This window comes from Oncorhynchus keta, chromosome 9 (assembly GCF_023373465.1).
Source record: "Oncorhynchus keta strain PuntledgeMale-10-30-2019 chromosome 9, Oket_V2, whole genome shotgun sequence".
Classification (NCBI taxonomy): Eukaryota; Metazoa; Chordata; class Actinopteri; order Salmoniformes; family Salmonidae; genus Oncorhynchus; species Oncorhynchus keta.
This window is the reverse complement of record NC_068429.1, coordinates 32,823,312-32,836,156: the sequence shown is the minus strand read 5'-3', so window position 1 is coordinate 32,836,156 and position 12,845 is coordinate 32,823,312. Positions and strand designations below refer to the sequence as shown.

General features: G+C 40.8%; 1 protein-coding gene across 1 annotated transcript; it reads left to right on the top strand.

Annotated features, from left to right (window-relative positions):
• The first annotated feature begins 6,309 nt into the window (after window positions 1-6,309).
• Window positions 6,310-12,746, top strand: barhl1b (BarH-like homeobox 1b). Its single transcript, XM_035772235.2, has 3 exons — window positions 6,310-7,549; window positions 9,789-10,014; window positions 11,183-12,746. The coding sequence occupies exons 1-3, from the start codon at window positions 7,096-7,098 to the stop codon at window positions 11,472-11,474; spliced, it is 972 nt and encodes a 323-aa protein (XP_035628128.1). The 5' UTR covers window positions 6,310-7,095; the 3' UTR covers window positions 11,475-12,746.
• The last annotated feature ends 99 nt before the right edge of the window (window positions 12,747-12,845 follow it).

Genomic DNA, 12,845 nt, shown 5'->3' with positions numbered 1-12,845 from the left:
TTAGGGGAGTTGGCTTTCTTCACCAGAGGCTGATATGATGGATGGTTGGAGCACCTCGTCCTCCAGACTCTCCTCCATCCTCGGCCTCCATCCTCTCGCTCATCTCTTCCCTGTTGGCACCTTCTCTCCATCCCCTCTCTGCCTCAGACCAGATGTGTTCATTGAACTCTGTCAAGAATAATAAACCACTGGCTTGTAGAGGCACACTGGGCATACAGAGCAGGAGGACCCGGAGTGAGAAGGCTAGGAGGGCCTGTGTTTAGGAACATGGATGGACCCATAGTCATGAGACACACTGTACATAGAATAGTAGATCAAGACAGCATGCCAACATCAGTCCACATCATTAGATTATTTTTTTAAATTAACATACAATGATTCCCACAAAAAATCAGAAAGGCATGTCAACATAGCTAGGTCAGCTTTTTCCTGGTCTCAGGTCTCAGTACTGCATCAACCCTCCTATGTTAGAAAGGAAACACTCATTGAGTTCTGCTCTAATGGCACAACCCCGGGCCAGGAGTCCCCCTGGGACTGAATCAAACCCTGTCTCTCCTCCTGAAACCCTGATGCCCTGGGAGGCCAGCAGCTACTGGCCACCTAACTCTCTCCTGGCTCTCGCCTGGCTTCTGACTGGCCAGGGATGAGAGAGGGGCAGTGAGGAGATGAAGGGAAAACAACTGAAGGCTAGTGATGATTTCTTTCACAGACAAACCGAACCACACACACACACATACACACACACACACACACACACACACACACACACACACACACACACATGTCCCCCTTACTTCAGTGATCACCCCCCACTCACTCACTCACTCTCTCTGACACACACGTAGGGCTGTGACAGTCATGGTGGTGGTTATTTTGGGCAGCGGTTATTGGCCAGCCAAATGACAGTAGGAGCGAGAGGAAAAATGACTACCTCTGTCTTTTACGCATGAATCACTCTGAGAGCCCTCAGCTGGCCACTTACGCAATGTAGTCGTTTACGCTCATTCTTCAACATAAAGGCGTGAAACTATGTCAAAATGCAATAGACACCTTAAGGAATACATAGAAAAAGGAATCTGGTTGATATCTCTTTCAATGGCCAATAGGTGTGCATAGGAACACAACGGTTTCACTTCCTGATTGGATTTTTCTTAGGCTTTCGCCTGCAATATCAACTCTGTTATACTCACAGACAATATTTTGACAGTTTTGGAGACTTTAGAGTGTTTATATCCTAAGCTGACAATTATATGCATATTCTAGCATCTGGTCCTGAGAAATAGGCGGTTTATTTTGGGAACGTTATTTTTCCAAAAATAAAAATAGTGCCCCCTAGTTTTTTAATAAACATAGAGTTTAAAAAATATCACATTTTCTCCTCTGCTCCTGACTGCATGTGCTGCTAAACAAATAAGGATGAATAGAATGGGCATCCCCATTTATGTTGCCCCAATGATGGCATAATGGGTGGACTGGTGACCATTGCAAGTGTACCCATAGGAGCAAAACAGGAAGCGTATCCATCAATATGTCCTGTGAACTGGTTGATTCAAATCGACTGGCATTACAAACAATATGTTCCATTGTATGAGCCACATCAGTTAACATAATTTGAATTAACATTCTACATTACCATGAAAATGACATCACAATGCCAAGCAGCCATAGAGAGTGTACCCATGATGAGTTTACCAGTCGAATTGCCAGGGTTAGAGGTTTCAAGCACCTTCTATTCATTCTATTTATATGTATGCTGCTGCTGCAGGGAGTGGGGAATTGCCTAGGCAACCAAAGACTTGCTTGCTACAACACCTTGCTTGTTTCAGCAACAAGCAACAAAGTTTCATCATTTTGTTTTAAGAGCCCATGTTACCGCAGAAACGGACCTATCCACATCGATGGAACAGGTGGAGAGGGTAGCAAGTTTTAAGTTCCTCGGCATACACATCACAGACAAACTGAATTGGTCCACTCACACAGACAGCGTCGTGAAGAAGGCGCAGCAGCGCCTCTTCAACCTCAGGAGGCTGAAGAAATTTGGCTTGTCACCAAAAGCACTCACAAACTTCTACAGATGCACAATCGAGAGCATCCTGGTGGGCTGTATCACCGCCTGGTACGGCAACTGCTCCGCCCTCAACCGTAAGGCTCTCCAGAGGGTAGTGAGGTCTGCACAACGCATCACCGGGGGCAAACTACCTGCCCTCCAGGACACCTATACCACCCGATGTTACAGGAAGGCCATAAAGATCATCAAGGACATCAACCACCCGAGCCACTGCCTGTTCACCCCGCTATCATCCAGAAGGCGAGGTCAGTACAGGTGCATCAAAGCTGGGACCGAGAGACTGAAAAACAGCTTCTATCTCAAGGCCATCAGACTGTTAAACAGCCACCACTAACATTGAGTGGCTGCTGCCAACACACTGTCATTGACACTGACCCAACTCCAGCCACTTTAATAATGGGAATTGATGGGAAATGATGTAAATATATCACTAGCCGCTTTAAACAATGCTACCTTATATAATGTTATTTACCCTACATTATTCATCTCATATGCATACGTATATACTGTACTCTATATCATCGACTGCATCCTTATGTAATACATGTATCACTAGCCACTTTAACTATGCCACTTTGTTTACTTTCTCTACATACTCATCTCATATGTATATACTGTACTCGATACCATCTACTGTATGCTGCCCCGTACCATCACTCATTCATATATCCTTATGTACATATTCTTTATCCCCTTACACTGTGTATAAGACAGTAGTTTTGGAATTGTTAGTTAGATTACTTGTTGGTTATTACTGCATTGTTGGAACTAGAAGCACAAGCATTTCGCTACACTCGCATTAACATCTGCTAACCATGTGTAATGTGACAAATAAAATTGGATTTGATTTGATTTGAACCACACAAATGCCCAGCATCCAGTCTTCAGTCAGCTGTATATTTTCATGACTGTCTTCATCCATAAGCATATGTTACCATGTTATAAGGTAACATATACACAGGCTAGGCCTCTCCAATTCAATCAAAAGCGGTTTGTTTGTGTTGGTCTTTTGGGCTGACAAGTGCGCTATCAACCTGACTGCTCTACCTGTCAGTGACCGGCTGAAAATCCTCAGTTGACAATGCCCAATGCTTCCAATTAGAGGAGAATCAGACTCCTGGTGTGCTAGCCATCTTTCCACCCTCCCCCAAGGCCTACCTTCCTTCTCCCTCACTCTTGCGCTCCTCGTAATTTCTACCTCCCCTCTCTCTACCGCTCTCTTTCTGGTGGCGAGAGGTCTGTCTCCGCTGCAAATTACCAACACAAAACGAGGTGGTGCGCTGCCTGGCGCTGAGAGCTGCCGGTCCTGGGCCCTGTCAGCTTTAATGAGACGATGAAGGTTTATTTCGCCCGCATGCGTGTGCTAAATTCTTTCTTGTGTGACAGCTGACTGGGAAATGTGAGCGTTAACCTTATAAAAGATTCAGCAATTCTCATTATTTTCTGTCAAGTCCCATACCTGATGGCTTTTTAAGGTGCATAATTTGCATCCCTGACTGGTCCAGGTGTGTGCCTATTCCTGACAGTTTTTTTCATGCTATTTGTTTGTTGTGTAAAGTCATCTTTTTACATATCTCCTCTTGAAAGCGATGTTTTACTCTATGTCCCAAAACGATAGAGATGCCGAAGCTTATCCAAAGCCGAGGCATATTTTACAAAACAAATCTAGATATATATTTAACGAATGAATAAATAAAAAGCTCCACATTGTTTTTTAAATATTTTTTTTATACCACATTTCCAAGAGTGATAAGCCCCAGTAAGTGTTATTACTCACAATGGAGAAGGATTTGCAGCAGAAGAAATGAGTTAGTGTCCAGAAACAAAATATTAACATAGGTGACATCTAGTCTAGATCTATAAATATTCTTAATTTCAGCTGCACTTTCAACAGCATGAGGAAACCATTAACTTCACCCCTAATTGAAATGAGAGAATCCTCATGGCAAACCATTGGTTGTGCACTTATTATTCAGATACACAATTATTAGTTAGGCTACTTAAACTGGAAAACAATGGACAGACCATATTTAGCAGTACACCGACCTTGGTACAACAAACTGCTAAATGACTTAAATGTAAATGTAAATGTAACAAACAACTGACAACCACCCAAAGAGTGTGTGCAAGAAACATATTTTTGGTTTTATCCACAATGTCCTATTTGACCACAATTTGTTCAGTTTTAAGCAGGAAATGTTACAGTATCATTGCACATCATATACTTAACATGTCTCAAACATCAACACACACACACACACATACACACACACAACCATACTTCATCTGAAATCCATCCTCCACACATTGGGGATTTGTGATATCAACAACACCGACTCACAGTCATACCATTGGCTGCAAATCTCTACTTCCTCTGACCAAACACTTGTCCAAAACCAGCAGCCAACGTCATTACACAAAGATCCATCCTTCTCCTTCACACACACACACACACACACACACACACACACACACACACACACACACACACACACACACACACACACACACACACACACACACACACACACACACACACACACACACACACACACACACACACACACACACACACAAGTCTACAGTCTACTCTCATTCCCATGTGAGGAATTGTTTCGATAAAGTGGGAAAGTGTACATACAATTACTTTAAATTACTCTTGCAAGGGAAGCTCAGAAATATAAAATCACAAATGTAATCACTCACATTTCTACAAAAGACAGATCCAATCCCATTTGGAGCAGCAATGCATTTCCACTTGAATTATTTTTCATACTATTGTAACTATTTTATGTAGGCTGCTTTATATATTAGCCATGTAGTTGTCAATCTGAAGATTAGAAACCACATTCATATTTGTAAACATGCCAGATTTGATTTGTGAAAAGGATAGACAAGCAAAAATATATAGGCCATTCATTTTATTTTCCAAAATATGGCAAGGAAAAGGAGATGTTCGAAAGCAATCTCCATAACCCACCTCCGGAGCACAAGTCAATTGTTAAGAAAGGCAACGTCAGGATGGGTGTGAAGGCTACTCTTTCCCATCTCTGTCCCCGCCTCAATGTGACAGCTTGCAGCCGCGATAGGACCCCATGGGAGCGGGGAGCGGATTCACTAACCTGCCGGTGTCTGAGACCGACGCGCGCCTCCAATCTGGTGGTCACATGGGGGGTTCGATTATTAGGGCCTGTCGGGGAGTCATGTGGGGCTAACTGTTTTGGAAATAGAAGCGAAAATGAAGACAATGGTATTTCATGCACGTTAAAGTTTGCTCACGCCATCCTTTCAGCGCATGCTGTTCGGACTATTATCCCTCATTAGCATTGTATTACTATTAGATACGTAGTATGAGCTAAACGTTGACTATTCGATGCTGGTGCTTTGTACACTCCCAGAAAAGTGTGTGGAGTAGGATTTTGAGGCCGAATTATGCATGTATGAAATGCACTTGCTCTCGATGCATAGAGCAAAAACAACACATTTATCCGAGAAAATACAAATGTAATTTGTGTTAGAATGATTTTTGAAACGTTGAGTTTACAGGTTGAAATTCAAGAAAATATCACTGGATGGGTCCTCAATTCATTAGAAATGAATGTAGAGTACATTAAGTTTGTGGAAAAAAATTAATTATATGCATTCCTCATAACAGTAACACAATAACAACATTTATAATAATAATAATATATAATTCCTTTAGGTATATATTTTGAACCAGAAAAATATACCCAATGCAACAGCATATAACAGCAGATCTGTGCCAACTAACGTCAATAAAAGCCTTATAATATTTATTGAACAACGTGAACATAAATGGAAAAACAATTCAACTAAATTCTGAAACTTGCCAATAAATGCAAAATGTGGGAAAATGCCGATAATGTCAAAAAAGCCTGTACAGTTTTGACTGAACACGCTAAAGAGAGACGAGAGAAAAGACCTACCAGCTCCACATAATAACCCCATTATAAGCCTCATCAATGATGTAATGAAAGCAAACAGTGTGAAAATTGCCTGTAAACAGTTGGATCTGAGTCTCCTGATGAATTCAGTGTCTCTTTTAATCAAAGAGATGGGGCGAGGAGGAGGGGGTGAGTGAGTGTGTGTGGGGGGGTCTACCTTCCTCTCCGCAAACCCGTCAACACCCAAAAAGCCCCCTCAACCAATGAAGACTTGTCACTAGGGACTCACGTGGACGGGGCGTCCTTAAAAACCTAGCTCCTGAGTTTTCCTCAAGTTCCATTTTTTTGAGATTTCCTTCACATTATCCCAGTTGTGTCTATTTAACCCGCGTTACCACTGTTTTACTGTGCGTATCTTCTCGACTGCCACAGCCCACCCGTTTCGAGTCTCTTGTTGCATCTTTCTGTTGGTGTAGAATATCTCTACCTTCCTCTACAATCGAGCACCACACGGGTCACACCAGCGAACTACTTTTTAAGTGGTGACAATTTCAGCAATTGTGTCCTCGCTCTGCGTCATTTGCAGGTCTTGAATTCCACTTGCAATACTCGCTGCTGTCTCTGTCCGTGGTGCTGAAAGGGGGTGCTGAATCGCTTGCCTATTTAACTTGCACTAACGCTGCTTCACTGCCTCTAATCATTGCAGTTTTTTGTCAATATTTGAAATAAGTTGATCAATAATTTAGAAGTCGTACCGGCGAGTTTTCATTTTCTAAAAAAGAAAACATATGGACAAACTCGCCAACAGAGCCTAGCTGCATCGAATTCATGAATAGTGTTGTATTTAGGACACAATAGTTGGATGCAGAGTCGATTTTGTAGCCTACTCTTATATAACTCAGAGAACCCGGAGATGTTGCTATTTTGACAAGTATAATAATAAATTAAGAAGAGGAGAAAACATCTTGGTTGAATATATGTGATTTCCGAATCATTTTTGGATTTTCCTGCTGGATAAATTCAGGCAAAGTCTCATCTCAGCAATCATCTGAACTTGCTTGCCTCGAATACCAATGATAGTTTGAGTTGAGGCCTCGAAGAACTTAGCTGTGCTGGTAAACAATGGAGGCATCCACTAATGGGTCCAGCTTTGGGATCGACTCTTTACTTTCCCACAGACCTGGAAGTCCGGTCATGTCGAAAGGGGACAGTTTGGTGGGAGAGTGCCGGTCACCGCTGGAGTTCAGCCCGAGGTCTGACCTAGAGAGCGGCTGCTCGTCTCCCCCGTCGCCGAGGAGGGAGTGTGTGGACGAGGCATTGCAGAGGCAAGGTCATGCTATCGGGTTGCCGCCCCATCTCCAACACGGACAGATCTCCGCCGGGTCACAGCCGCGGACCGTCACCTCATCCTTTCTGATCAGAGATATTCTAGCTGACTGCAAACCGCTAGCCGCCTGCGCCCCATACTCCAGTAATGGCCAGCCAACTCAAGAAACGGGGCGACTTGCCTCCAAGCTCGCAGATGACTTCATGGACAAAATCCATAGCAACTCATCGTCAGACAGCGAATACAAAGGTAAAATAGTGATGTAAACAAGCTTAATGTTTAGAAATCGATTAGACTTTGTCACATTATTTCTAATGGAATTGTTGTAGTCCTACTGCTCTATATCCGTTGTATTTGTGTGAGCTTTATGCAGTTGATTTTCTATATAATTCATTCTAACTCAATGTTTTCTTATCATAATTGAACGTGTTACAACACCTGTCCATGTTTCAAAGTGTTTCTGAAGATGTAGTGCTCGGTTAATTAGGCTATGGTTGTAAATTGTGATTAGCCTCGGAAGGCAAATAGGCTACTGGAAGTAGGCTACAGCCTAGGCTAGAATCTTTGTTCAAAAGGAATCCCCTATAAAATGTATCTAATCTAATATCAAATTATACACTTTTACATTATCCCAGTAAACTCAATAAGAGATTAATTAACCCCCCACCCCCCCTCAAATAAAATATATATATATATATATATATATATAAGAAATGCTAGCATATGGTGAAAGTTGATCAACCATATTATTTTGAATTCTAAAGCTCTTTTAAAAAGTGTCTATAGTTACACTAGGCCTATAACGGATTATTGAAAAGGAGGACACGAGTCTATTCTTTTCTTAAATTATGGAATCCACACTGTTGATATTCTCCAATGATTTGGGGGATAAACATTAGGTGTCAAACCGTTTTTCCTTTCAGACGCACTTGCTTGCATTAGCAGACGTCTTGAAAGCATCTGTTGATGTCAGGGAGGCAAGAGAAGAGCTGCATGGGAAAATATGACGGGGTTGCCTCCAGATAAATGCCATCAAGGGTCTGTCTGTTTCCAATCATGTCAGCCATAACAGACATGTCATCTCCATTGACAGTTTAATGAAGCAGCGCCTGGATACAAATGAGTCAACCGTTGGTTATAGGCGAGGACAATTCCTGCTGGCAGGAAATAGTCAATAGAAATCTGCGTAGAAAAATAAAATACAAATATAATAGGCCTAATATTGACTTGATAAACTTATATAACGAAAACACTAAATATATCTACCCCCTTTTATTGATAAAAAGAAAATGCCATCTTACAGTGACACACAACTGTGTAATGAGGATAGGCCTAATTATTCGGTATGTATTGTAATATTAATATTAATATTCATTCGACTTTTTATTCATGTAAATCATGTCATTGACATGTTATTTATAGCCTACTATTGAACAATTTTATTTCATCAATTAATTATAGCAAGAGTTTTACAAAAGTCCTGACTTCAGTTCAGATTTTAAAAAGGAACATGAACATGAACGACATCAATATACTTTGGATACAGTGTGTGTGTGTGTGTGTGTGTGTGTGTGTGTGTGTGTGTGTGTGTGTGTGTGTGTGTGTGTGTGTGTGTGTGTGTGTGTGTGTGTGTGTGTGTGTGCGTGCGTGTGTGTGTGTGTGTGTGTGTGTGTGTGTGTGTGTGTGTGTGTGTGTGTGTGTGTGTGTGTGTAACAGATTGTCATATCAACGCAGTCAATTCAGCTCCAAAGCCCTTGTAGGGACTAGCACACTGCTTTGATTTCAGCGAATCCGCCTTCTAATATTTCGGGGATTTGATGTAATTTGTCCCAGTGCTAATCAGATTTGTAACGCGCAAGGCCGGCCGACTCTTTATTTCGCTCTCATCCGCGGCCCTGTGAAGTTTCTCCGGTCGCGGTTGAAAGGCGCCCTTCCCTTGTGGCTCAATTAGCCGGATTATTGTGCTTCTTGAGAGACGACTCAACTATTCAACTAGCAAGAGCTCTCACGTCGCGTCTCCTCTTTTTGGAGGGAACGGGGGAGAATAAACTGAGAAATGTATAGTACAGTTCTAACCCCAACACGACAGCAATATAACAAAGGGGAATGTTACACACATCCAATTGCAAAAACAATGTGCTAATATACAAAACATATTAATTTGTAAATAGGTCTAGGCTACATCTTCATAAAAACCTGGCACAATCTTAATCAAATGGAGAGTGGCCTAAAGTCCTCCAACACAACACCCAAACAAGGATATGAAGTTGTATGAAAAAGTGAAACTTTGAAATAGGCTTAAGTCCGTTTGTAAATGTAACATTTAAACGAAATCCAAATCACTTTCATAAATGGGCATATAGTCTACAACCGAGGACTATATTCCTTTTAGATTAGGCTCTGCCCGTCACTTTATAGGCTTTATGAACATTTGAGATATTGTTGTAAATTTGAGTTTTTCATATTTATCCTATTCTTGTGTTTGTAGTGAAAGAGGAAGGAGACCGAGAGATCTCGAGCAGTAGGGACAGTCCGCATCATGTTCGGATGAAGAAACCCAGGAAGGCGCGAACAGCCTTCACTGACCACCAGCTGGCCCAGCTCGAACGCAGCTTCGAACGGCAGAAGTACCTGAGCGTGCAAGACAGGATGGAACTGGCCGCTTCCCTCAACCTCACAGACACACAAGTCAAAACCTGGTACCAGAACAGGAGGTAAGGACTGCGACGCTTGGTTGCCTTTAGTGTAATTACACAAATTATAACCATTTAAAATGACGAGAAGTATTTTGATAGTGCCTAATGGTAGAATGCAGTGAGCCTAGTAGACCAACAATGGTAGTGTGTGCGCGCGCCTGTATCATTAGGATATTAGGGTTAAACGCTCTTCACCTCCAGACAAAATGGTTTTCTCATGTCAGTCAGACAAACTCATTGGTCACATATGAGCTCCAATGTCTTTCTCAAAACGTGCACACCCTGCAACAATTCCTTAAGAATTAAGGAGAAAATAGAACAGAAATACAAAAATAAAAACATCATAAAATATTGGCAATTTGGCACTGCGTGAAACTTTTGAACAATGTGATTCAAATACTGACAAATAGCCTTCTACTAGATTAGAGACTAGATTGTTTTAAGCAATTTTTGAGAGAAAAAAATCCAAATGGTTTTCAAATGAATCTATGATGACATTCAGACAGCAAAACGATATTAATAAATAGGTATAAAACAACACTTTGGTGCATGAATAATATATCGTTGCATGTAGGCCTATGCCATATCAATAATTCAGCCACACTACTATATTTACTCAATTATTATAATTATGAATAATTTACCTGATTGAGGAGTGCTTTCAATTGACAATCTGACATATTAACCCTCGCTTGAATACAAGTGGAGAGGACTGATTTATCAGAATAACGGAAGTGCGTAACTGAGTACAACTAGATCTTTCTTGGAAACATAGAAGAATTAGACTCATTTCAGACCACACGATGAAACCAATACGATCCCAACCGAAAGTGAATGTATGCTATAATATTGCGTAGGCTACAGATGTTTCCAACTGACTCTGAACTGACCCTCAACTTTGCACTTAAAACACCACATGTTGGTAACGCTTGTTATTACAAAGCAGGCCTAAATCCATTAAGAAAAAACTAATTTCGTTAAAATTGAACCATGCAGCCTATGTTATTTGTCCATGCATTTTGACGGGTTGTTTTCCAAACTGCATTTTTTACTAAGTTCAAATATGATTGAATTCTAAACTTCAGAGTCATATGATAAAAAAATTCCGACTGCACTTTTCAAACTTGTTTATATTTTTATGATCAGAGTTCCAAATACTAATATCCACTGTTTCTTGTCCGAATAGAACAAAGTGGAAGAGACAGACGGCAGTTGGACTGGAACTGTTAGCGGAGGCTGGAAATTACTCAGCCCTTCAGAGAATGTTTCCTTCGCCCTATTTCTACCCTCAAAGCCTGATGTCCAACCTGGACCCCGGAGCGGCGCTCTACCTGTACAGAGGCCCCTCAGCGCCCCCTCCGGCTCTGCAACGACCTCTCGTTCCGCGGATTCTTCTGCATGGTCTGCAGGGGGGTAGTGAACCACCCCCTCTCCCCCCTCTCTCCGGTGTGCTTCCCCGGCCAACACAGCAGCGGTGAGCCGGTCGCTCCGGATATATGCCATACCTGGCAGACTAGGACTCTATGTGATAGAGAGAAAAAAAACTATTTAAAACGGTGACAAAAGAAGTCATGGTATTAAACAATGAACTTCATGACTGAATCTCGAACTATCTAAAGTGGACAGGTTTTTACCATGCTGAAGTTCTTTATTTATTTCTTTATTTTTCTCTATGCATTTAACTTATATATTTATATTTTTGTTTACCATACCTTCAGTGTGGGCTACATCAGAAAGGGCACGATAGTTTTACTGATATAATCGTTGCTGGCACCAAGGCTTATGACAATGGCACTTTTACTCAGAATCATAAAGATATTATTATTAACATCATTATTATTATTATTATGCTAAGTTGTCAGGATACAATTATTTAAAAAAAAACATGCATAACAAACCAATGCATTGGTCTGGAAACTGAAATAGCTTTCCAAGTTTAGTTGAATAGCTAATTGGATGATCCAAAGGCATTTCATAACGACTATAATTTCGTTATATTTCTCTTTACAAAGACGAGTTGCGTTTCATTCACTTTTTTTCAAACGATGAAAATAATAATCACCAGACATAGGCTATAGGACATGTAAATACGAATACTTCTTGATTTGAAAATGTTTTATTCATCCATTTTTATTTCCTTCAGATGACAGTGATCCAGTACAAAAAAGCTATAGATTAGCCAGAGCTAAAGGCTCATTTTCTATAATTTCAGTGAAAATCTGGATGGGAATAATGAAGGTCCATGAGAGAAACAACATACAATGCCAAATTGTAACGAAATGTATTTTAAAATCTCTAATCATAATGTTTTTAGTTTTTTAGTTTAAATTTTGCTCAATTGTATTCCATTTGGAGTCAGAGTAAGAGTAAATCAATTTATCAAGTAGCAATGTACCTTTGCAAACCCTTCACTTTTGCTAAACAGATAACGACTGAAGACTAAGTCGGTTGCCAATTTGGGTCTTTCGCCTGTTGATTTGCTAGGTGTATTTAAGCAGACGTTGTGGATGACTTATGTTATTTCGTATCAAACCGTGGAAACCTTGTTACTCTCTTTGGTGAAAATGTATATTGCAGATATTAATTTGTGGAGTGGTTCTCGTATTTCTGGATCGTTTTTCGTTCCTCGCCCCCATTAGCTGAAATAACTTTTTGTCAAACTGTTCAAACAGCTTAAGTCGGAGCTATAGAGGGGGATTTGAAGTAAAAAATAATTACTTTTATATATGTGCAAATAAAGGTATTTCATGTAATAACGTGACTCAGCCATATCTTTCCAAATCCATGTTAGACAAATACAGGGCCACTATTTATTTTTGCAACTGGAATACAAGTAGGCTGTTCTTCAT